The 26,114-nt window shown below is 41.9% G+C and overlaps 2 protein-coding genes and 1 long non-coding RNA gene across 5 annotated transcripts; 1 reads left to right on the forward strand and 2 right to left on the reverse strand.

Moving 5' to 3' along the window:
• Positions 1-5,600: 5,600 nt before the first annotated feature.
• On the reverse strand, positions 5,601-15,658 carry LOC135114668 (dolichyl-phosphate beta-glucosyltransferase-like). 3 transcript variants are annotated; one of them, XM_064030543.1, is made up of 8 exons: positions 15,498-15,658; positions 9,137-9,219; positions 8,501-8,675; positions 7,989-8,197; positions 7,466-7,574; positions 6,734-6,962; positions 6,427-6,512; positions 5,601-6,169 (listed from the first exon to the last, which is right to left on the reverse strand). In XM_064030543.1, the coding sequence occupies exons 2-8, from the start codon at positions 9,194-9,196 to the stop codon at positions 6,057-6,059; spliced, it is 981 nt and encodes a 326-aa protein (XP_063886613.1). In that variant the 5' UTR covers positions 9,197-9,219; positions 15,498-15,658; the 3' UTR covers positions 5,601-6,056. The 3 variants fall into 3 exon arrangements, with proteins under 3 accessions (XP_063886613.1, XP_063886612.1, XP_063886614.1); XM_064030542.1 differs by lacking the exon at positions 15,498-15,658 and adding an exon at positions 10,892-11,050; XM_064030544.1 differs by lacking the exon at positions 15,498-15,658 and adding an exon at positions 10,980-11,037.
• LOC135114670 (uncharacterized) lies at positions 6,063-8,811 on the forward strand. The gene is made up of 2 exons (XR_010275623.1): positions 6,063-6,186; positions 6,714-8,811. It is a non-coding gene; the product is annotated as an uncharacterized LOC135114670 (long non-coding RNA).
• A 153-nt stretch (positions 15,659-15,811) lies between the features above and the next one.
• On the reverse strand, positions 15,812-25,833 carry LOC135114662 (facilitated trehalose transporter Tret1-like). Its single transcript, XM_064030527.1, has 6 exons — positions 24,825-25,833; positions 19,586-19,910; positions 18,876-19,049; positions 18,506-18,640; positions 17,845-18,263; positions 15,812-17,511 (listed from the first exon to the last, which is right to left on the reverse strand). The coding sequence occupies exons 1-6, from the start codon at positions 25,317-25,319 to the stop codon at positions 17,062-17,064; spliced, it is 1,998 nt and encodes a 665-aa protein (XP_063886597.1). The 5' UTR covers positions 25,320-25,833; the 3' UTR covers positions 15,812-17,061.
• Positions 25,834-26,114: the final 281 nt, after the last annotated feature.

Below are 26,114 nucleotides of genomic sequence, written 5' to 3' on the forward strand. Positions count from 1 at the left end.
TAGCATCAGGTGTGCCTGATAAAAGTTGTCCATACACACAGAAGCGAAATTAAATATGAGAGGACAGATAGTATCATTTGAAGTGAGGCTTCCTACACCTAGTTGCCCTCAGACTGAATCACCAAGAAGGGGATTGTGACATTATATTATTTTGATCAGAGTGGACTTGAAACTGGATGCCTCATTTATTGCAGTGAGCAAAGATCTGCAGTAGTTGGCGCCTGATATTGTGCTTGTTGTCACTGTACAAAAAAGCATGTTACTGCAATAGTTCAGTAATTTTTATTTTCATGTTAGCTGATGTTAATTAAGCTTTTTAACATTTCAGGCATTGTGGTCCAGTTCAGTTCTTGAGGTCACTAAAGGCTATAAAACCTACATGACAGACAGATTTCAGGACTTGGCTATGTACAATTAGAAGCTAGCTAGAAATGGTCTACAAAGCTGTCTCCTGCCTTTGCTGCAAAAGGCTGAGAAATATATCTTATTGCAGTAACCAGAGAGAATATTGTGGTATAACTTGGAGTATGTCTTTGAGTATGGTAAAGCCAATTTTGTATAACACTTTTTTTTTTAAATTTCTATTCATATTTTCAACACTAGCAGGTTTAGAATTGCACATTAGTTCTGTTTAAATATAAATGAAGGTGAATTATAGTGACTGGAGCTAAACTAAACCAACTTCTCAAAAATGCATGCTATTCAAGAAATCTTGTTTCAGAACATAGTGCACCGAGCAAGATGAGATAGCTGGAATCAAGTTGGGTTGAAGAGATTATTCTTCTACAATTTATCAATGATGGATCATCTCCGGTAGCCTTCATGAGTGACTAAAAAGTGATGAGAACAGTCTGAGCAACAACCCTACCTGTCCCCATGACCGACCAGAGAAGTTAACTCGGTAAGCAGAAGCTCGATTCCTTCAATGGAGTTTAAGATGGATATGATAAAATGCACATAAAATTCATATGCTACACAAATCATGCCTGAAGGCTAAAATATCATTTGTTATCCCTAAGCATTTACCACCCTGATGTTCATATGATGGCCATTTTCTTTTATCTGGCAGTTATTTGCCACTTTGAAAACACTAAATTATATTTGGTGGCCTGACAAAGTTTTTGTTTTTTCTCCATTTGGTCTGGTGTGTGAGTGAAACTACCTGTTTTCATTCTGTCATGCAGTGTTCTATCTGCTGCTCTTACCCTTTCCTTCCTCTGTCACAAATGACAGAGTTGGTCTCTAGTTGTGCTGACCACATCATCCTCCTTCATTGCCTCATTATTACCAGCCTGAGAGCGTGCATGAGGTGCATAATTGTGGATGGTTATTATAGTGGTCCTGCCTCTGACTGCCACTACAGGCTGTCTTGTGCTTTGGCTCCATTTTCTTCTATACTGAGATTTGTCTTTGTTCATGACTCCTTGATCACTAAGGGAAAGCAGTGAAGGAGATGACAATGTCAGATATATATCTGGAAGTGGGGGAGAGAAAAGCCAGGGTATGGGACGGACAACTAGGGGTAGTCAAAGGTGGTGTTATGTAGGGCTACTCATTTCACCTTGACACTCACTTCCATGTGCACGCAGCTTGGTGGTGGTGAAATAATGGAGGATATTGACTGTATGGCTAGCATAATCAGTGAAGTTGATTATTTGTCATTTGTCTTAAGGGGGTTCAAAAAATGATGACAGGGAGCACTTGGGTGAGTGCCAGAAACAAGGCAAATAGGGTACTAGGATTCATTTTTAGGAGTGTTAAAAGTAGAAGGCCGGAAGTAATATTAAAGTTATACTTGGTGCTGGTCAGACCTCATCTAGACTACGCTGTGCAGTTCTGGTCCCCACATTACAGGAAAGATATAGGTCTATTAGAATCAGTACAGAGGAGAATGACTAAAAGGATATAGGGGATAAGGAGCATTCCTTACGAAGCGAGGTTGAAGCGGTTAAATTTACATTCTCTAGAGAGACATAGGTTAAGAGGGGACCTGATAGAAGTCTTTAAGTGGTATAAGGGTTATAACAAGGGAGATGTAAGCAAAATTCTTAGGATCAGCAACCAGGGTAGAACAAGAAATAACGGGTTCAAGCTTGAAAAATTTAGGTTTAGGAAGGAGATAGGAAAAAATTGGTTCTCAAATAGAGTGGTAGATGAGTGGAACGGACTCAGTAATCATGTAGTTAGTGCTAGGACACTAGAGAGCTTTAAGAGAAGATTAGACAAGTTTATGGATGGGGATAACAGATGGAAATAGGTAGGAGTGTTTCATACAGGGACTGCCACGTGTAAGCCTGGTCGCTTCTTGCAGCTTCCCTTATTTCTTATGTTCTTATGTTCATCAGTGCTGAATAGTGCTAGTACTTCATTCACAAGCCTTGCTGGGTGGGAGATGAAGATTGAAGACTCAAGTTCATATTTTTCCCTTATCTAATAATGAGTCATTACTAAAATTATCAGATTTTTCAGGTTTTTGTTGGTCATCTAAGACAAATGAATTTTTCCAATGGGATTTATAAACAGTGGATAAGGTACAAGTTCAAAACACAATAATGTCTTCAAGGTGAATTTAAGGATAAGTTTCAGTTCCCTCAAATACAAAAATCCTTAACCTGTGCAACAATGTATATCATTATTTCATTCATTTGCACAAACATTCAAACTATAATACTGCATCAGATTTACAAAGCTTTCTGACAATATTTCTTTTTATTACACACACACTAAAAACCTCTTGCTTGCTGGTTTCACTTGAGGATTTTTTAAGTATGTAAATGAAAAGAATGCCATTATAAGCAAACAGCTGCAAGGTTATGGGCACTTTATCACTTCCATACAGCTGTTATGAGGCATTTCATAAGTACAGAACCTTGGCTTTGACTGTGCATTGTACCTTGGATCTATATTGCTAGTCTTAAAGCAGCTCTGCTAAACAATCTTACTCTTTCAACAGGTTTAGTTTTTTGTTCATTGTACCGTTCCTTATCCCATGATGTGAAAAAAAATAACTTTTTTTTTTTATAGCACCAGTGCTGCATAAAAGTTCTAGTCCATTGTTTGTAACTCTTTAACTGGCAATCATTTTATTTGAATTGGTTTTGGCTCTATTGAAAAGAGCAAAAGGAAACAAACCTGTCATATTCTTTAGTATCAGAGGCATCCAAGATGTCATATAAATACAGTACAGCAAGCTCCAAACTTTAGGCTAGCTTAGGATATGAATTTACACACAGTCCCACACATAGCACTAAGCTCCCCCTGGGGGACAAAAAGTCCAGCACATAATTCTCCATATTGCAGGTTAATTAAACCTATCCTTCATCACTCACTGACACAAACTACAGTTTTCATCTCTGAACAATATATTTTCTCCTTTCCTAACAGACCCACAGCATGCTTTTTACTCACAGCCACTCACCACCATCTTATTACAAGTGGTAACTTTCTAATTCAATCTGAATCCAGCATACAAAACTTACATTAAATTAAATACCCAAATCTCCAGGATTCCTCTGTAATAATTTCTCTGGATCAACAAAACAGCTGATTGGTTAGTCTTTTTACCATGATTTAAATCAGACTATCATTCATGAATTTGCAATAAGGCACATAAAAGGCTTGCAGAGTTAAGAACCAGTCTGTTATACTTCATTACTGTATTAAAGTCATCATTGATTAGATAACAACTGGAAACTGCCCACACTACTTAACCTAGAACTGGCCTCTGTACGAGTTTACAATTTTCTATAGTGCACGTTTTGAGTTGATTGATTAATTTAATCTTAAAATGGGTAAAGTGCTGAGTTGAAAAGTTCAACGTAACTAAAAATGTAATAATGGAAGTTGAGATCTTTCTTCGTGCAATGCAGAACTCTGTTCGGCAGCAACAACTTAACCTAAAAAAATTTGCCTAGTTATGCAAAATATCTGAATTAAAACCTTAAAGTATATAGAGGCCAGTTCTAAACAAACCAGGAGTGGGCTGCCTCAGCTGCATCCATTTGCTGACGAGTTAACAAAAAATGGGCAGAGTAGGAAAAATACTCTAGTGGAGACGTAACTCTTGACAAGATCGTTCAGGTGCTTCTCTCAGGTATCCATTAAATAAAATCAAGTATTTACCTCATTATATTTAACTTGTCAAGCTTCCTTGCCTTGTTGTAACTGTACCAACAATTACTTGCAGGTAGTGTGAGGCTGAAAGAGCACACCATGACTTGATCTTCCTACTGGTGTAGAGGCAGAAACAATGCATTGCATGACCTGACAAAATCCTGACATGACCTGCTCTTCCACTGGCACATAAGTAAAGCAATGTTGACATAATTGCATCAAATCCACCTCTGCCTATGGTGCTCCCTCCATTTCTTGGTGTGGAGGGGCCATCTTCCCAACCACTCATTTTTTATTGACTTTCTTAGTAGAGAAATGTAGTTGTCCTAAGATGCTGAGAGACTTACTATATTTTCAATATTTAATCTTAATTATTTTTATTGATCTTGACAACCCCAAATTTTTTGACATCTGGATGAGTTCTTTGTGTACAACTGCTTATGCCTGCATGACACAGCCATGCCTGAAAAATCATGACTAACATAAATGGAGTCCTCATTTGCTTAAATGTTTAAATGTCAAGCACACCAATTCTTGACAAAGTTTCAGCTCTGAATGTTTATTCTTGACAAAGTTTCAGCTCTGAATGTTTATTCTTGACAAAGTTTCAGCTCTTGAGTGTTTTATACACTTCCCCTAGGCTCAAAGACTGTACATTCCTTCACTCCTGCAACATTAATGGATGACTTGTCCCCTAGTTATCTCAAATGATGGCCTCTCCACACTACCTCTCTTCCCCATTATTTTGTGCAATACTTGGTTTCTCCATCAATGGACATTATGCAGTTTGATTCACATGACATGACTGTTTTAAATGTTTATATTTTCATGTTCATGCTGCTTTTTCATGTCATTATAATAGTACCACACTAAGTGTGGTAAAGGGATTTTTCTTGGACACTGTCAGATTTTAGGTTTTATATATATATATATATATATATATATATATATATATATATATATATATATATATATATATATATATATATATATATATATATATAAAAAGGCTGCTAAGCAGATTTTCATTCCAAGCTGTGGGTGCAAGACAACACCAACATGGTGAATCACTGAGGACAAACACATGCAGACAGCTGTCATCTTGCAGTAACAACTTGGGATGAAAGATGCTCATCACTTTCCTTCCACCTGACAGTGGACTATTGGAAGAGCCTTCCTTTATCATGTACAATTATTTTAAAAATATATATAGTAGTATAAACATTTTCAGCTTTCCGTGACTTCAGATTACATTATCTCAAATAAGTATCTAACCTGGAACCTCTGAGAAAATTCTCAAACTTGATTCATTCCTGAATGCCATTTGAAATCTGAGATGTTCAGAAACTGAAATGATTTTCCCTTAGGAATCAATATAAAATGGATTAATCTGTTTCTGGACACCAGATGACTGCTTTTGTTTAAATGTTTACAACTTTAGTTTATGTATAGAATCAAAAAAAAATGGATGATACAAGATGAGTAAATTAGGAACTGTTTTTATTATGACAATCTGAGGATATTTCAGTTAGTTTCAAGCCTGAGAGAGAGCAGGGATTGTTCAACTGGGGAGTGGTGTGGATGTCCACTGAATGAGGGTTGCAACGTAAACAAAACAAACACTGCAACTACTTGTGCATAGCTTGTTCGAGAACCAAATTATGGTACGACAACTGAAGCAGTTATGAGTTCAGTAACTACGGTTCCACTGTATGTCATTCATCTGTTCAATGATGGAGAAACCAATTAAATACATTTAACTATCATAATTGTTCACAGTTGCTTACTCCACCAGTGGAATTCTTCCATTTCTACTTTCATGGTCCCTCTGTATCTAAAAAAATCAAATCCAACATTAACCTCATCCTCACAACTCATGCAATTTCACTCTCCCTTAGGCTTGCCCATTCACTGGGGAACAACCACTGCAATACTGCCTAATTTCACTTCTTTATGTCTCCTCGTATCCTCCAGGCACCAAGAGTGTACCGCAGCCAGATTGTGAACAAGTCCAGCCCCATTTCTAGCCAACTCAGCACAGGTGTCATCTTTGTACCTGCAACAATTTCCACAGTAAATTGATCTAAGTACAATTGCCAGTGGTTTCTTTCTGCCATATAAGTAGCTTATTAAAAACTGCATTGCATGTTTTCAAACAATTAATATGAAATGCTTCTTAATTTATTTTTTTCTTAATTTTGACTTATGAATTTGTCAGAATTTTATAAAACAGCACGTAAAACAAACTAAAATTATGAATTTTAGATCATATCCAAAATTCATAACTATGATAGTGTAAAAAATCAAACAAACCTTCAATTTCATTCCATTCTACAGCCACTTCATCTATGGGAATCTTTAAAGATTGTGCCAAATATAGCATTTCAACATCAAAGGCCCTGAAAGAATAAAAATTAAATATCACTTAGCAGATTAAACATCATCAGTAACAATAAGCATTTTAATTTTTCACTCTTTCTTTCCTACAAATCTAGCCTCCCTAGCACCTTTTCCTCTAAAAATAGGATCCTCTCATTTTTTTGCCATCATGTTAAAAAAAAAATACAACCCATTATCCATTTATCCCATCCTGTCCCAAGAAAATAATGGAAACACTGACCATCTCTCAACATGGAGGCTGTTGAAGAGGATGCGGGCAGCTCTCCTGGTTAGCAGCTTAAATCCACATTGTGTGTCCCGCACACCCCGCACGGCAAACAGCCATACTAAGGCATGGAAGCCGTACATGAGCACTGTACGAAAGAATGAGCGCGTGGCCACCGACTCCTCCTCCAGGTGAGCCCGAGAGCCACAGGACACCGCCAGTGCATCACTCAGCTCTCTTTCCTCTGACAGCAAGATTATTAGTTAGGTTGCTGAAAACTTACTTCATGCTGCCTACTAACATGCTGCACATGAATACCAAACAAGATTAGATGAAAAAGTTTACCCATGATTCTTTTTTCTGCCAAATAATGAGACACAGGCATTAACAATCTATAAAGAATTTCTACAGCAAAAAATATAAATATCAAGGAAATTAATACTTGCCTTTACAATGGATTTAAATGTAACATACTGTCAAACAAGGACACTCTGGCCTTAATTAATTTTAAGTAAAGAAAATGACCAATTATAAATTTATGAAATTATCAATTCTAAAACTGGTAATTGGGGGAATCTTTTCATCAAAATATCAATAATAAAAAGATGTTCCATTTAGCTTCCCTCTAAAATCATAGTCATACAATTTTTTGTTATATACATACAATACTATCAATCTGAAGACTTTTTGAGCCTAAAAAGACTGAGCATCAAACTTTGATAACCCAGGCCAAAGAGCCAGTCAAACCTTTGCACTTATTCCTCAGGCCCTCCTCCACTCGGTCATACTCAGAGAAGGTAGTGGCCCCATCAGCATCGGCAAAGAGCAACAACTTTCCTCGCCCCCGAAACATCCCCTGAAAACAACAATCTTTACTTCAATGTCACTGTTCTCTTCACTGCATTTCCTGCAAGAGTGGTGTAGAGATCCAACCTCAGCAGAATTAATGGCATGAGCTGGACTATTAGACCAGTAATTAATATTAACAAAAATATGATCACAAAAGACATGCTTCTCAAGGTATTTAATCAGTAGAGAAGCAGTAAATAGTAACAGACTTCACTTGGGTCACCAGTAGTCATTTATAGCACATCAGTGTTTGAATTGTGATTACTAACAATATTACTATTTACCATATTACCTGGTTCCTGCAGATCAATTTTTTTTTTATCAGAAAATGTAGGCTTTTACCTCTCTCTCTCTCTCTCTCTCTCTCTGTTGGTTAGTGATTCATTCTACTACAACTGCAGTTTTTACAATTAGTATTTACCATTCTAACTGCTCCTCCTTTCCCTCTATTCCAAGCCAGCGTAAGAACGCGAACTTTCTCACAGCCAAACTTCTTGCTGTAACCCATTGCAACCTCAGTGGTTTTGTCTTTACTACCATCATCAACAATGATCATCTCATAGGTGAAGGTATTGTCTTTCTTCACCTTCTCCTCCAGATACGTCAGACTCTCCTCCAGCATCACAGGCACTGAGAGAAGATGGATTATCAAACGATTTTCATGCCGAAACAAATTTTGATGAAACATGGAACTATGAACAAATAAACAATAAGAGGCTTTTTAAACATTAGCAGCCAAATAGTAATTGAACAATTATAATGATTCAAAATACTAAATAAAAAAAATGGAGCTGAAAATTTATCAATTTTAAAATCACAAATGTGCAAAATGTAGATCATCATACATAAATAATGGGAATTCATTATCACAAATACCATGAAGTTCTATACTATGAAAAGCAACAAACAACAGTAAAACCTCCAGGCCCTCACATCTCTTTTCCTCATTGTAAGCCGGCACCACAACAGTCAGGGATATGCTTGGCTTGTCAGTGATAGACGGGAAAGGCAACTTCTTCCCACTGGAGGGATCGCTGAAGAAATCCTCAGATTCATGGGAGGCAATTGACGGGAATGTCTCACTCATTAAGTAGATCCCCACACATATCTGTACATGGCAAGGATGAAAAGTGTTGGCTTTTAAGATTAAATATGTGCAAGAAAATCCTAATAACATTAAGCTTAGTATGTACTGTGCGTGTATTTTCAAAGAAAATGAATCCAATAAAGAATTTATCCATCAATTAAGGCTTTCATTCTCCTGTCTTTCATAACAAACATAATTTACTATTAAACAAGACAGCTAAATAAATATATAAGGAGAAAGAAATTGTCAATGTAAAGAGGAACAGCTCAGATAATATTACAGATTTCTTGTAGGCACAAATTTAGCTGAAAATCTGTAATAATATGATTTTTAAATTCTTTAAATGAAGAAACTCGAGTTAAAGAAGGCCTAGGATAATGTCTGAGACAAAATTACATACTGATAAATAAGCAAAATTCTAAATAAAGGGAGAAAAACTGATTTTGTCATGCACAAGTACACATGAGAACGTATAAACTCACTGAAATGAATGCAATAACAGCTAGGCCAACTAAGTAGCCAAGCAATGCAACAAAGTCCATTTCTCCGGTCAACAGTCACGGTCCTGAAACAAAAGATTAAACTTTTACCTTTGCACTACTAATTTCTTTGACTTGCAGTATATTAATGCACTTCTATAAAAAATAATCAGGGGACAGAATCCCTTGATTGGTCAATTTCCATGAATTTTCGATTTACCTCAGTTAAAGGCCTCTATAGAGTGCAATCAGTACAAGGTGAACATTTTATCACTGTGCTTTTGCTAGCTCATGGATAAGGATTAAGATCATAAGATAAAGAAAAAAATAAGGAAAGCTGCAAAAAGTCATCAGGCTTGCTTTAGCTGTGAGTGGTAAACTTAAGAATTTGTGCTGAAATATCAGACTTCTAAAAGGATTGAGGGATGACATACACAACTACAAGCAAAGATAGAGGACTGGAACCAAGTGCTGTATAAGTGGTTCTCTTTGTGTGTGTGTGTGTGTGTACAATATCACTGCAATCTTCAGCCAAGCACTTGCCACCTTACAAATGTGATTTGCTAAATTACTTAGTACCACTTATATAATCTTCATAGGTATTTTTAAGGCATTCAGGTATATTTTTAGAGGTATTACTCAACATGCAAAAAATGAAATAGGTAAGGATTTTATATTTGAAGGAAACAACTTATTGAAAAATCTTGAAATGTAGAGGTGACATCCCACACAGGCTGCCAAATTGTAGAGATGTTGTCATAATGTACTGGTCACCACTCAGACTGTCAAAATGATTACTCATAACACACACAGTAACAATGGGATTATACTGCTGTTTCAACCATTACACCATATGTAACTGTAGCTCTTTACAGGGTCTACATCTCACTGTTTGGGGCATTTTTTAGTTCCATTTTACCTGTTAGAAATTAATAAGTTTACCTTGTGGGGCTGTCCAGGAGGGGCAAAGCTGCCCCCCACACCCCCACCCTCACAGTTAGATTAAAAAATGTTAGGTTAGGTTAGTTTCCCTTATGGTGGGGATTAAGTGGGTGGGGAGGGGGGAAGCCCACTTGTTTAGGAGATTACAAAATGTTAGGTTAGGTTAGTTTATCTTATTGGGGGGTTGAGGAGGTGAGTGTTGGTTGAAACTGCAAATTTACCAACAATGGTACCCCCTGCAGCCAGCAAGTCGTGGCTATGTACCAATAACCACAGTATCAAAATTAGCAAGTAATGGGAATTAAGGAAATAACCACAGCCTAATAATTTCCAGGCAGTGACAGATTGTTTCTTAGCAAAATATGACGCTTGTTCAAGTGATGGACACACTGGAAGGCTCAACAGTGATATTAAATTAATGAGCTGGATGAATCTAAACCTAACCTAAACTAATTCAACCTTGCCTTCTGATGAAAGTGCTACTGTTAACATTATCGCGGGTTACCACACAAGCTGTCACACTGCACTAGTAAAGCCCACACAAGTAGTCAAAATGTGCCGGGCTCCCCAACCCCCGTAAGTCGAAATGAACCGGTAACAATCCATCCAAACTGTGCCTTGTTAGACTTGTGCAATTATGAAATAGAAACCAGGCTGAACACAAAAACACATCACAAACGCAACTTTATATTGTTACTCAGGAATATAAATGACAACAAAATACACGACACAAAAAAGCAGCACATTACAAGGTGTATGTTTGTAATGTTAAGTGTAATCATTGACAGACAGGATGGTAGTATACATGTACTTTACCTCTACTTCTTGGGATTATACCAGCTGTTTGCGGTGATTTGTTCAGGTCATATCACCGGGAAGAAATAGAGATTTAAGTGTCACTCACGGCAGCTGTTCCTCCCTCCTTGTCTGCCTGACACCTCACCGCTCGCGCCTTCATGTCAGATTCGGCTTCGGTTACTCTTTTTAACAAACTTCTAACTACTCCATCCAATAAAAGTGAAAAAAAACATTGGTAATTATTCGTTTAAATTCAAATAATACTCTATTTTCCTATCATTTACATTCTAAGATAGATTAAAATCATTCCACTAACTTTTTTTGTTCCTCTATAAACTTTTAATATATATGCAATACAAGTATAAAAATATATTCACAATTCCACACTTGATTTTATGCAATATTTCTTTTCTTTTTTCTTAAAATTTCAACATATATGAATTAGTAATATTTCTCTCATACGAACACAATACTGCATTCGAGACTTTGAGATTTGGCTTCGCTTGGACCAGTAAAGCTCTGCTTATGAAGATGTTAACATAAATAATGCATGCTTAGATTCATGAGGTAATTAACTTATATGCATCCAAGGATCTAAACATAAGCAGAAAAATTACCATCGATCGCATGGTAGCACTACTTCCGGTGGCTAGAGAGCCGTCACCGAAACAGTCCTTCACTTCCTCTTAACCACATAATTATGACACAACAGCATTAGGTTGTGAATGCATGGTATATTTGCCGGATGTACAGGTTCATTGTGAAGTGAGAGCTACAGGCGGCCATACACTGGGAGGGTTAGTCATTCCTCCTCAGGTCCCCCCAACTAGCAGAGGTAAAAACGCCAGAGGCACCTCCACTTAGGGGGATCCTGAGGAGGGATTGGAGCGATAGGACAAGATACAGACATGAGATTGTGATCGGAAGAGGCCAATGGAGAAGAGAGGGTAACAGCATAAGCAGGAGGATTAGAGGTTAGGAAGAGGTTAAGAATGTGGGCGTATCTCCAAGACAGCCAGGAATGCTCTAGACCGTGGAGGGTAGCAAAGTTGAAGGCTTGTTCACCAGGATGGTCAGTGAAGGGAGATGAAAGCCAAAGCTGGTGGTGAACATTGAAATCTCCAAGAATGGAGATTCCGCAAAAGGGAAGAAAGTCAGAATGTGCTCGACTTTGGAAGTTAAGTAGCCAAAGAATTTTTTATAGTCAGAGGATCTTCCGCTTCTAAATCCGTGCTGTCCTTGGTTATAGAGTGATTCTTTCTCCAAGTGTGTGGTTATTTGTTTCACAACTATCCTTTCAAATATCTTGATTACGTGTGAGGTAAGAGCTACAGGTCTATAATTTTTTTGGTTCTGTTCTTGGCTCACTCTCGTAGATGGATGCGATTTGTCCATGTTTAAGCATACTTAGTATTTCACCAGTATCCTGTGACTTTCTCCAGAGCAATACCAGTTGATACAGTTGAGACACATTGTTTCATCAGTACTGCCGGTATGCCGTCTGGTCCTGCAGCGGAGTAGGTATTTAATTCCTTTATGGAGGCCTCTATGTCCGATTTGTTTAGCTCTACATCATTCAACTGTATTACTGTGGACGGTGTTGTTGTTTGCCAGTGGTTTACTGTATCAGAGCCTGGAGTACTAAATGCAGATATATATTAGTTGTTAAGTGCTTCGCTCATATTCTGTGGGTGGCTGGTGAGGCATCCATTATATTTGAGTGATTATGTAGCTGTGCACATGCTTGCCTTTTTCTTGACATATTTAAAAAGTATTTAGGATTGTTTTTATTATAGTCACAGGTCTCTATTCTTCCAGCTTGGCTTCTCTCTCGTGCGATTCGGCGGTCTCTGTTTATTTGTTATGTTCTCCGCTTAAGCTGGTTTTGGTCGTCGTTTCCTCTTAATCGTTTATTCAACTTTGACCTCTTTCTCATCAGTATTTTCCTCTCCCTTGGGATAGAGTAATTTCTTGGCTGTCTCTTCTTAGGGATGTGGGATATACAGATATTCAGGAGTTTAGAGCAAAGAAATTAGTACATTTCACTGGCTGTCTTCCTTTCCATTTCTCTTGCCAATTTCCACTGGATATTTATTATTATTTATGTTTGTCATGGTTTGGTGAAGTTGATGGGTTATTTCCAGAGTTGTTTCAATCACTGTAAGTCGGTAATCTGAAATTTCTACTTCTTCGAGCCTTACGTCGTTTATGATTTGTTCGTTATTAGTAAGAAATACATCTAAGATGTTCCCTCTTGTCGGTGAGCTAATGATCTGTGGCAACATTAAGGTTTCCATCAATGTTAACAGTGCAGTCGCTTGTGATCTGTCTTCTAATGCTCCTCCGTGCATTCTTAACTCTTGTCACTGTGTGTTGGTAAGTTGAAGTCGCCATTAATTATTATCGTTGGTTCAGGATTTCCAAGTTTCTCTACTTTAGACTCAATAGCAGTCAGTACTCCAAATGTGTTTTCTATTGAGCATCTTGGTGGTCTGTATACGGTGGCTAATAGCATCTTCCATTTCATATATATATATATATATATATATATATATATATATATATATATATATATATATATATATATATATATATATATATATATATATATATATATATATATATATACTATGGTATATTTTGCCTCTCCATTAGAAGCACCAGTTAACAGTCTCGTATCCTTTGATATGTCCTGTCGTACATATATCACCACTCCCTCTTTTTTTTCTGTCGTTTGCCCTGTCCGCTCTGAAGAATTCATTGCCCTCAATTTTCTATTCGGCATCTCTTACTTCGCTTCGAAGATGCGATTCTGTGATGCAGATTAAGGCATTGTTATATTCGGATCCCATTTCCTGTAACATTTTGGTATTGAGTCGTTTTCTTTTGGGGTTTAAATCTTCGATATGCAGCAAATTATTGTTTTTATCTTGTCTTCCATATTTATCTTCTCCTTTCCTAGTGTTTTTGCTTTGCTTTGCTTTGCTTTTTATCCGAAGGTTCCACGGGACTACCAGATAAATCTGTTTTACTTATTTATTTATCTATTTATTTATTTATCATTATTATTATTATTATTATTATTATTATTATTATTATTATTATTATTGGTTGTGTCGGTTTCTCCATCTAAACAGAGCATTGTTCGACGAATTACGCTATACTTAGCTGATATAAAAATTGGGCATTCCGTACTGAACGCAGTGTCCAGTTCTTCTCTTTCATTAGTTGTACAGTGGTGACATTTCAGCTGTTGTTTGTGTGTGCCCAGTGGCCACAAACTGCTTCTTTTGCATGACAATGAGTCGTTTTGTGGCCATACCCATGCATTTGCCACATCGTCGCACCCAGTAGTGATCGTACACTCTACACCGTGATGGATGTAGGTGTACGTACGTGGTTATTATTGTTTTCAGTTTCTGTCCTGATGCGTGACTGACGATACTGCTACAACTGTGGTTTTAAATCCGGGTGTGCTGGGTTTCGTATACGAGTATAATAATTTCTTATCCTCCTCTTGATCCATCAGATCAGCTAATTGTTCATTTTCATCTTGAATGGCCTGGATAATCTCAGAGTCCTCAATAGACTCTGGCACAGATGCAATACTTGTTTTTGGTTTCAGCTTACTCTCACTAACTATCTGATGTTTATCGGCTATATGATTATTTGCCTCCAGTGCTCCGATGGCTCAATCTTTAACTCATTGTGTAGAGAACAATAATTTCACAGTTTTTTGTTCAGTAGTTTTCGCCGCTACAGCTGGTACATTTTCAAGGGCAGATACTATTTCATTTTTGTTTGTCGTGACCGTGCCATCCTTTGGTTTTATAAAAACCTTATGTTGGTTGTGGTTTACCTTGGCAATAATGTCAGCATACAATGGTCGTGTGGGTTTCTCCTGTTTGGTGTTCACTGCAGATTTGCTTGCTTTGGGTTTCTCCGCCTCTCCTGCGCGAACAACAGATGAGGCATGCTTTGTTCTTCCTCATTGTTTCCTAAAATTTTTGCTTTCAGCAGGAAGACTTGTTCCTTTAGTTCGGCAATTGCGGTCGTTATCCCGGTTAATTGGTGGTCTTTGTAGTGCGGCGCTCCGGCCTGCTTCATTGCTTCATTACTCGCGCTGGCGCTGTTCTACTCCTCCCGTGATTCGCCTGTTGGTGTTTATCCGCTGCACTAGTTGTTGGTAGTTGTCGATGCCTGACTCCACGCAAAATTCACAGACATATGTCACCTTTGATGTGAAATATCGTATCGCAATGTAATTAAGCATACCAGTATATTCGAGGTGAAATGATTGATTACAGTGGTGGCACTTCACTTCACTGCCACCGCTAGTAAGCTTTGCGAACATTTTCTACACGCTTTTTTCAACTGGAGTCTTGACTTAAGGAAGTATTAACTTATCTATTATGCTTGCAGTTTTCGCAGTTTCGTGGCAAGCTGCGGTGCCGCTGACCACCACAGTAACACAATGCCGATACCTCAGATCTCGCATTAAAACGAGTAGTTTGAGAACAACACTAATGTATGTACAAAACAAAGAAACAAGTGATGAAGATTAACTGCTCTCCGCAACATACGAAAAAAAAATCCCTCTCATAAGTTGATTTATGTCACTCACCTTTCCTCCATTCATCCGTCATCTGCCTCTGTTCCCTAATTTGGGACGATGAAAATAAATGTCTTCTTATGATCATGTGCATGCAGAACAGAGTATCCTTGGCCATCTGTTGAACATAACGCTGCACCAGTGAGGGGGGCTCGTAGAGAACTGCTGACGAGCGGTGACACCAAAACGCACAGGAGGAGAGGAAACTCTGACTGCTACATGAACCACGGAGTAGACGGCACTGAGACACGCTGGCCGAAAAATGACGCCAGTGAACCCCGACACGTAAATGATGTTTTACTTCTGGTAGACAGTAATACAAATGCTACACTAGGTCATGGTTTTAATAAGAATATTGACACGTACTGTGGTGTTTTTAAGAAGTACTGACAACATGTTTATCAGGTGTAATGGTCAGCATCCACCGGCGGGGCCACTAAGAGATCTGCAACTGAAGTGGGAGGAGAGAGAGAGAGAGAGAGAGAGAGAGAGAGAGAGAGAGAGAGAGAGAGAGAGAGAGAGAGAGAGAGAAATGGCAAATGGTGTGAAGGTAGTTGAGAGATCGATAGCTGAAGTACTAGTTGTGGTGATAATAGCGGTAGTGATGATAGTGGCAGTGGCAGTGCTAGTGATGGCAGCAAGAATAGATCAGGAAGAAAGATAGAAGAGGAATAGTGATGTAGGAGGAAGTGGGATAGAACAGGAAGAAAAACAAAAGATCCAATGCCAAGCTTATCATCAGAGTCAGTTGTTATTTTGGTGCTTCAAGTCAACACATTTGATGCAAACGCCGAACAATGGTAATTTTAGTCTTGCATAATTTCCTTGTGATATTACTTCTTATCTTCCCTCGATGTCTTTCGTGCCGCTTCCTCGTTATGTCAAAGTGCTGTTACTGCGCCTCACACACCAGTGCATGTCAGCTTTTAAGAATGAACACATACACATACATGTACACATTTCGTACTAGGTGTCTTACTAAATGGTAGTAACTAATATCCGATACGTACACAAAACGTGTGTAGTTTTCCCCAGGATGAAGGTCTTCTGGTACTGACAAGGCACTCCTAAGCGGGACGTGAACATGATTGATACAAAAACAAAACAAACTTAGTAAACTTAGATTATAGTACAAAAACTATTTAACAGTATGTACACTATAACATCATACACTGATGATTCAAAACCTTTCCACACGATTGCCATCAAGCGTCACTCAACGACTCCCCGCGCCCTGCAGCACTCTGTGTCCTGCAGCTCTTACGGCTGTGTCCTCACTTCTCGTGGACATCATCACAGGCGCTCCAAGCGTCACATGCTTGTCTATTCCAAGGTCACTAGAATGACCTAGGGACCTTAGTCTATTCCTTCCTTGTCCTCCACTCCGCCCGCCGACAGGAATGTGTCCCACGCCGCTGGCAGGGTTCAGGGTCTCCCCATCAACCGTTCATCAGGCTTCGTGCTGGTCTGCTACAGCATCACTGCCTACGCCAGCCGGGTGCCGTTGCGGCGGGGGACGGCGGGGAGGGTGGCAGGGGACCTGGCGTGAGTAGAAAACTCATTGCGGTCGTCCTTGTTATTTCATGTTGAGGCCAGAGACTGTGCTTATCTTCCTGCTCCTGTTGCCGTGATCTTTCCTCCCTGACAACTCTTCCTCGATCTCTTCTAGCATCTTGCCCTTTGTTTCTGGCACCAGGAACACTGCGTAGAATGAGCCCAAGACCATGATGCTCGAGAACATGAAGAATACGATGGAGGGCCCCAGCTTCTGCACCAAGCCTGGGAACGTCTTGGTGATGACGAAGGTGCATGTCCAGTTCAGTGCCGTGACCATGGAGGCAGCGGGGCCCCGGACCTTTGCTGGCAGGGCCTCCCCCATGAAGAGCCAGGGAATGGGGCCCCACCCCAGGGAGAAGGCGATCACGTAGATCATGAAACTCACCAGCGGCAGCCACGAGATGCTTTCGATCGTCGCCGCCCACCACTCGGCGTCCACGTGGTCAGCTGGGAGATTTTCAGCCTTCTCCTGTCCACAAAGGAAAATCACAGTGCCTAGGTTACATCCATCATTCAATATAGTAGAGTATTTTATCTAAAAAAGGGGGAAAAAATAAGAACTAAACGACAACTGCATTTAAGAATATGTCCATGAACATGCATAACTAAAACACTTTATATAACCTCTACGTCGAAATTTATGCGCTTAAGATAAAGCATAAGATATAGATGCATGTGCTTCAGGGTAATGACACTATGACAACATCTTCATATTAACAGACTCTTAACAAAAGCATATTTTCAGCGAAGAAATTTTGTGCTGCAAGAGCAAATCCCTGAGCAGCGAGCAGCGAGGACTCACCCGCACGTGAAAGAAGGAACCGAGTGCCAACAGGGAGACCACCATGAGGGCACTGGAGATGTACACGAGCACCTTGCGGCCCACCTTGTCGATTACGGCGTTAGCCACGAAGGTGGCCAGCAGGTTGACGACGCCCACGATGATGGTGGACAGATGGCCACTGATGGTGGAGCCAGACATCTCGAAGATATCCACGGTGTAAAAGATGACGGCGTTGATACCTGATAGCTGCTGGATCAACATGAGGCCCATGGACAGCAGGAAGGGGCGAATGTGTCGTCGAGTGAACACGTCCATTAAGGAGGAGCTCGTCTGGCTCGACATCTCATAGTTGATTTGGATTGCCTCCAGTTCGAACTCCACATCGTTGAAGGAACCTCGCAGCCACTGCAGGGCGCTGCGAGCGTCCTCCACGCGGTCTGTTACACAAAGCAAGTTTTAGCCTCTCCGACGATCTTCACCACACACACACACACACACTTAATCTTATGGAAGCAAGAGTCTTATATAAGATACATTCTCCTTCCTCCACCTCACTCCAACACCAGCAGCATCCATAAAGACTCACTGCTCTCCACCTCTCAGGGCTGCTGCTATACAAACTCTCTTAGTCATAAAACATCATCGCCTCGATGCCTCAAGTCACCGAGCCCTGACTCACCCTTGGAGATGTACCAACGCGGCGTTTCTGGCACGAAACACATCATGGTGGTGAAGACGAGCGGCACGATGGCGCCGACGTAGGCCAGTACCCACCAGCTGACGTGTGACCCCACCAAGAAGCACAATAGGATGCCTGCCCGCGGCGAAGGGTCAGGATCACAACGGCGTGACGAGGAATGAGATGAATGGAAAGGTAAATTACACATGCATTTACTCTTACTGGAAGAAAACTGTAATTGACATGCCTAAAACATGTATTTCCAAAGAAACAGCTCATAAATTATTTCATCCACTATTAATTTTATCAAAAAGTACACACACACACACACACACACACACACACACACACACACACACACACACCATACCGGCATTCCCGAAGGTGGTCGGCAGGAGGCCCAGGATGCCACGAATCTCCGGCTGTACAGTCTCACTGAGGTAGACAGGCAGGGTGAGGGTGAGCAGACCCACGCACAGGCCGCCCAACACGCGCCCCACGTAGATCATCATCACGTTGATGGAAGACCCGATCAAAATGTACGCTGAGGGATCGTTATTAAGTCAGGAACAGGAGGAAATAAGAAGCATATCCCCTCATCTCACTACCTCCTCCTCTAAACTAACTTTACGTGACCGCTCATGATTTTCTCTTATTAATCTCGTTTTAATGAACTTGGGCTTTTAATTTGTTTTCATAATAGTACTATAGTTTGAGAAAATTTTGCGTTATTAGTGGAAAAAAAACAAACACCCACGAAAGCTTGACTAATAACAATAATCTCGGTGATATTTGCAAATAGTCTTAATCAGAGACCCAAACATTTCAAATTACAGGCCCAGCGACACAAGCCTTCACTCGCTCACACCAGTCTTGAATGCCCAGAAGTATAAGCAGTGATCAGTACAGCCTGTAACTCACAACCCCGACACTCCCACAAGAAATGAGCATCATGCTGTGGAATACAAGTCTAAATTACTACAAGCGTTCACTAGTGACTCAAGATGCATTCCGATGTACTGTACAGGGCCAGCCTCTACTCTGCACCGGAAAACCACAGGATAGCAAAGGATCCCTCACCTACAATGAAGGGAGGCCCGCACAGAAGAATCACCATCTTCCTGCCGAGGGCGTCGACGAGGTAGCCGCCTAAGATGCTGCCGATTAGAGCGCTGAGGGGCATCAGGGAACCGATCCATGACTTCTGCTCCTCAGTGACCGTCAGGGTGGAACTGAGCGCCTCAAGGGTGGCGTTGGCGGTGTCGTTGGTACCGTCGAGGGTGATGTTGAGGGCATCCAGGGTGGCGTTGGCAGCAGCGTCCAGGGAGGCGAGGGCCGGTGAGGTGTAGGCAGCCGTGAAACCGACAGCCATTGAACCCATGGATACGGATAGCGCAGCCAGTACCTGCAGGTCACAAAGATCCTGGGCGTTAGCTGGGTACTAAGTGGGAATGGACGTGGGGCGTACAAGATGTATACTGGTGTAGGCTGCTACTGCCCTGTCCATGGGAGAGAAAAGATTGAGAGGTATTGGAAAACAGTAGTTAAATTAATCAATTAAAAAATACGAGGTTAACAGTGAAACGAACACATGTTTAATCGACCTCACGTGGCACTTAATTGCCTTATGACCTCCTCTCTTCTTCCTACTTCACAGTCTACACTTGCTGCTTCCCTCCAGCTCCCTTCAACCGTAGTCAGAATATTTCACCTCAAATAAAAAACCTCACGACACACACTTCATTCACATACACATTCACAACTTAAATTCATCCTGCTTTTCTTTACTCTGCGCTCCTCAGTTACTTTTTACACATCAAAGCCTTAAGTAATTCGTTTTCTCCATGTGATCTTACCATTTTACCAGTGTGAAATACCTGAACTAGGAACGAGGAATAGGAAGAGGAGGAGGAGGAGGAGGAGGAGGAGGAGGAGGAGGAGGAGGAGGAGGAGGAGGAGGAAGAGGAGGAAGAGAAGGAAGGAGGAGTTTGCCAGTGGACGGACAAGGCACTTCAAATCATCACTTCCCTTTGTGTCGAGTTCCGCGGGGACTTCCCTTTCTCTTCACTTCCCCTCAGGCGTCTATCTCTCCCCCTACAGCACTCCCTCCTCTCTCCCCTCACTCACTCGCCCTCCACTCTACTGCGCGGGAAGGAAAATGCCGTGGCCTAAAAGCTAGTAATACCAATGATAAGAATACTAAGAGTTATAATTTCTTTACCCACTCCCTTCAAAATACGTGCCACGGCCCTGTCATTACCAGCCCTAGGGAAGCAGCAGATGTGTGTGTGTGTCAAGGTGCGTGTGTGCTACAATGGGCGGGAGATAAAAGATGAGAGAGAGAGAGAGAGAGAGAGAGAGAGAGAGAGAGAGAGAGAGAGAGAGAGAGAGAGAGAGAGAGAGAGAGAGAGAATAAAGAAGATGATGCAAATAAGAAAGCTATGTGATAAGGAATAAGAGATGTGTGAATGAAGATAAGAGATGGATAGGATGACGAAGATGAAAAGGCTTTGTGATGCAGAAGGGATGTGTAAATAAAGATAACTGAGATGGGGAGTGAAAGGGGGAAAAAAAAAAGAGATACATCCATAAAGATGACAGAGATGTAGGTTCTGCGAAGAGAAATGAGGGATGTGTGAAAAGAACCTAAGGGAGACGAAAAGATGAAGATGAAAGAGCTTTATGAAGAGGAAGACAAGATGTGCAGACGAAGACAGGAGAAAAGATGAGAAGATAAAGATGAGAAGATTTATGAACATGAAGAATTGAGATTGCGAATGAAGACAAGGCAGTGTTGGAAGGAAGGAAGCGGAAGAATGAATGGATGAAAAGATATGAACTCAGGGAAATGTGGCGAAGAATAAACGAGTGAGAAACTGAGGGATGAGTGGATGAAGGGGAGGATGGAGAGAAGGATGGAGGGAAGGATGGAGGAGAGGACGGAGGGAAGGATGGAGGGAGTGTCGTCGCTTGCAGGAAGTTAGAGGAATAGTGAGGGCGGAAGACTGCCAACACTGGGCACTAATCTTCTTGTTGCCGCTAACAGGGAGAGACAATTATCTTGTATCATTCATCTTCCTTTCCTTTCCTTTCCTTCCTTTCATTTTTACTCTCACTCTTCCTACACTTGGTACTTGAGTTGCGTCACTTTTAAGTAATGTTTTCAAATGGTTTAATTAATTATCTCGGCTTCTCAAGGGTAAGACTGTGGAGTGTTGAGTCTTATTAAGGAGATAGACGCTAATTGGTGCTCAAATAAGGGTGAATGAGAGGAACAAACTTTGCAAGAATGTGGTAAGTGCGCGGACGTTAGGAGGTTTCAAGAGGAGGTTGGATGAGTTGACGGACAATGACAGATGCCTAGGATTGATGTGTGCGTGACGTGCTGCCTTCCGTAAATCAACTGGTGTTCTGCAGTCCTCTAATCGCCTTTCATTCTTACGTTCTTCAGAAGCAAGCAAAATGAGTTGTGTAAGAAGTAAAGAGAGACTGAATGAATATAACGTAAAATAAACAAAGGAGAGTAAAAGAAGGAAAATGTCAAAAAGAAATATAAGACAGTAGTTAGAATAAAAAGAATTTAAAAGTAACAATAGAAAAAAACAAACAAACATAGAAACAAAGGAAAAATAAGAATGACTATAAAAGGAATAAATTCAACACAATAAAAGACATTTAACAGCTAAGAATAAGTAAAGAGCGAACTGAAGGAATCAGGAACACAAGAAAGGCGTGGAAATACAGACGTGAGGAATCCAGTATTGTGTAAAGTGTATGTGTGTGTGTGTGTGTATGTGTGTGTGTGTGTGTGTGTGTGTGTGTGTGTGTGTGAGTGCTGGGTAGGAAGTAAACTGGTGACCTGCAATGCCTCAGGGAAAAAAACCCAACTCCTCCCACACACCCTCTCTCTCTCTCTCTCTCTCTCTCTCTCTCTCTCTCTCTCTCTCTCTCTCTCTCTCTCTCTCTCTCTCTCCCCCAAACCTGCTCCCTCCACTCATTCTGTTATGCTCACTTGCCTCCCACCCTCCACTCCCCCTCCGTAATACTGAAACCGGACACATAACTACACGCCCTCACATCCACCTACACTTTCACTTATCCACCCAACCACCCACTGCAATTTATGTTGTCTCCTTCTCCTCCACTTCCACGTGTTTATCCAGCCATTTAAATCCTTGACTCCACTTCAGCAAACAATCACACACATACACACACCCACGTATCCATTCTTCCACCTACGTTAATCCAGTTTTATCCATTGTCTTCCACTTATACGTATTTATCATTATCCACGCTTCTTATTCAGTTTTAAACCATCCAGTCATCTCTCTCTCTCTCTCTCTCTCTCTCTCTCTCTCTCTCTCTCTCTCTCTCTCTCTCTCTCTCTCTCTCTCTTTCTCTCTCTCTTTCTTCATTTCAGTCCTCACCCACTCAATCTCCTTTACTTAATTATCCACATTTCTCCACCCTCATCCACCTGTACGAGTATTACTTACTATTGTGGAGCTACAGTACACCCACTCTGTCAGCTGTACCCGACCACTCTATTTTTTTTCTTTATTAACCCGTACCCACTTCGTCTCCTCTATCTATTTAATTGCATTTTTTCCTCAGTTTTAATTTGTATTCACTCCTACTCTGTCCCCTTCTCTCTCTCTCTCTCTCTCTCTCTCTCTCTCTCTCTCTCTCTCTCTCTCTCTCTCTCTCTCTCTCTCATTTCAACTCGTATCCACACCTATTCAGTCCCTTTCCATTAATTCATCTACGTTTCTTCTTCAGTTTTTATCCGACATCTAATCCTACTCCATCTCCTATCTATTCATCTACGCTTCTTCTTTCATTTTATCCCACAATTAGTTCTATTCCATCTCCTATCTACGTTTCTTCTTCCGTTTCATCCTAGGCCCCAGTCCATCCACTCTCATGCCCTACTTACGCTTCCCTGTAGTACATAGGTTGGGTAGGACGAGAGTAAATATGTTAAGCTAGGTCATCACTCGTTGCTGCCTTTTCCACTTCCTTCACCGCTATAAATACTTACACTGCTAACTCATGCTACGGCTGCCTGTTGAAGGAAAAAAAAAAAAATGTAGGGAGGAGGAGTGAAAGGTGTTTTAGTACAAGTGAATGATTTCTTGGCGGTAAAGAAGGGATTCTCTGCATAGACACGTAAAGGTAAGGTAAGGTAAGGTAGGGTAGGGTAGGGTAAGGTGAAATAAGTTAAGGCTAGGTAAGGTGAGGTTAATTGAAGTAATGTCTGGAACGTTAAGGTAAGGTAAGGTGGAACTCTACCTGCCTCGAGCTTTCTGTCACTGCCTCCCTACCATTACACCCTTCCCACTTGACGGAAAGGAGGAATACAAAGGAACGCAAAGGAAGAACAAAGAACACCAGACCTGTTGATCCTTACGGGGCTGTTTGTGAGGACTATACCAACATACAGGGGGGAAAATAGCATAAATAGCATAGACGGAGGAGGAGGAGGAGGAGGAGGAGGAGGAGGAAGAGATATGGGAGACGTAATGTGAGAGACAGGTAAGAGAGATGAGGATAACAGACAAGGATAAGACACGTAAAGAAGAAAGAGGAGTTGACGATATGAAGCAAAAGGGAGTCTTGGGATTGAGGGAAGTGAGGGAGGAGGAGCAGGAGGAGGAGGAGGAGGAAGAGGAGGAGGAGGGAGAGGAGGAGGAGGAGGAGGAGGAGGAGGAGCAGCATGCCCTTGTCTCCTCGCTGGTCACGTTCAGGGTCGCACATTTAAACATCATTTGCTTCATTCTGGTCATAAAGAAATGCAAAATAATAATTATATAATTGCTTATGGTCGTGGATATGTCTTGCGGCAACGTGGGGAGGGGAGAGTGAGATGGAAGGTGGAGGCAGTGGAGGGTAGCGAAGAGGCGGGGTGCGGGGTGGGTGGATGAATGGAGGAAGGAGGGAGGGAGAGGTGGAAGGAGTAAGGTGTGGAAAGAGACATATTGCGGTAGTGGGGACGAGCAAGAGGGTAAATATGAAGGTCGGGAGAGGAGGAGGGCGCGGGGTGGAAGGCAGTGGAGGCGGTGTTGACGGTGCCAAGTGCCAAGGCTACCATATCACCGTCGTCACTTGCGCAGCGCGAACACGCGGGGCACACTTGCACCAACAAATATACCTACCTGTAGGAAGAAAAGTGGCATGCGGCATGAGCGTGGCCGCCTCCGAGGATTCACGCCTGCCGGGCTGCGCCTCGCCGCCGCACCTTCAGGAGTCACCTCAAAACACAGAATGAGTTTGCCACGACTACCCCACACCTGGAAGCGAGCGCCCCACCAGAACTCACCTGTGTGATGATGTACATCTTGCGGGCCAGCGGCGCGATGTCGGCGAGGGAGTGGCCCAGCCTGAAGGCCACGAAGGAGCCTCGTTCAGGATAGAGTTCGCTGTGAACTCTCGAGATACTGGAACGAAGCGACGCCATGGACGGCCGCGACGACAGCCCTTGGAACGACTGTCTCGAGGAGAGTCCGCCGAAGGAGGGCCTCGAGGACATGCCGCCGAAGGAAGGTCGTGAAGACAAAGTGAAACCCGGCGCGGAGATGACAGAGTAGCGCCCTTGGCGGGCCTTGAGGAAGGGCAACTGGTCTCGCTCATCGCCTGTCTCCCTAGGGCCTGGCCGACCATTAGCTGTAAAGGGCATCCTTTGGTCGTCCTCTCCTTCATGATCCTTTTCATCCTCTTCCTTCTCCACCTCCTCCTCCTCCTCTTCCTTGATGACGTTAGCTATGTCCTCCATATGGAAGGCGACATGCTGCGTGCTGCCTCTGTCGTGATCCATGGCGGCGGCTATCAGAGGAGGGACGCCTTGTCCTGCCGACTCTTCCCTCACACACTGTCACTGCTCGGCGCGGCTTATGGCGCTGCACGTCCACACACTCTCGCGGCTCGACTGAGACTCGCTGTCAACACGACTCGCGTTGCACTGGTCCGTCGGCCGCCACAACTTCCCCCGTTTTGAGCGCCAAGTTTGGGGCGCGCGGTATATATGTGACCTCCTCCTCGTTCCCCCCGGCCCCTGTCCCTTCGTAAGCTAACTTAAAACTCACAAAGAACTTCAGCCAGAAAACACTCCCAGGTCTCCCCACCGTTGGCAGGAAGGGAGGGAGGCGGGGGGGAGAGGGGGCGGTGCGCGATGAGGAAGAATATTACGTCACCTTGTCACACACGAAGCACGTGGCACCATAAGCACAGCAGACACACGTGTTTCGTGGTGAACACGCGTCCTCGCAGTTAGGAATTGGCTGCGTGCCTCCTGACGGGACGTCCTCTGTTATGAGAGTCTCGGGGACGTGGTGCTCAGGCCGTTGTCCTCATAGCCTAACTAGTCTGTGCGGGGTAACAAAAAACGTTAACAGGACCAAAGAGGATGACGGTGCACTAATAGTGACAGGGTGCGTGTACAGAGATGTTCGTGGAGGAACCAGTGAAGGTGGTGTAGAAGGCTGAAGAAAATAGTAATTAGTAAGATGATGCTGGCTGTAGTGATAACGGGGGTGTGGGATGCAGCGTGGGTCTGAATGGTGATGATGCTGGAGAGGATGGTAGAGGCCGAGGCGGTATGGGAAGTTATGCA

Source organism: Scylla paramamosain, chromosome 28 (assembly GCF_035594125.1).
Source record: "Scylla paramamosain isolate STU-SP2022 chromosome 28, ASM3559412v1, whole genome shotgun sequence".
Classification (NCBI taxonomy): Eukaryota; Metazoa; Arthropoda; class Malacostraca; order Decapoda; family Portunidae; genus Scylla; species Scylla paramamosain.

What these genes read in the sequence shown, in the direction of transcription:
- LOC135114668 (XM_064030543.1), bottom strand. Translation starts at nt 9,196, where the DNA reads ATGGACTTTGTTGCATTGCTTGGCTACTTAGTTGGCCTAGCTGTTATT. An exon ending in CTGTTATTGCATTCATTTCA is followed by an intron (nt 8,676 to 9,136) that starts GTGAGTTTATAC and finishes TGCCATGTACAG; the next exon opens with ATATGTGTGGGGATCTACTT. An exon ending in AAGGAGGAGCAGTTAGAATG is followed by an intron (nt 7,575 to 7,988) that starts GTAAATACTAAT and finishes TGTTGTTTTCAG; the next exon opens with GGGATGTTTCGGGGGCGAGG.
- LOC135114662 (XM_064030527.1), bottom strand. Translation starts at nt 25,319, where the DNA reads ATGGATCACGACAGAGGCAGCACGCAGCATGTCGCCTTCCATATGGAG. An exon ending in AGATGTACATCATCACACAG is followed by an intron (nt 19,911 to 24,824) that starts GTGAGTTCTGGT and finishes TGTGACCTGCAG; the next exon opens with GTACTGGCTGCGCTATCCGT. An exon ending in GTTCCTTCTTTCACGTGCGG is followed by an intron (nt 17,512 to 17,844) that starts GTGAGTCCTCGC and finishes CTTTGTGGACAG; the next exon opens with GAGAAGGCTGAAAATCTCCC.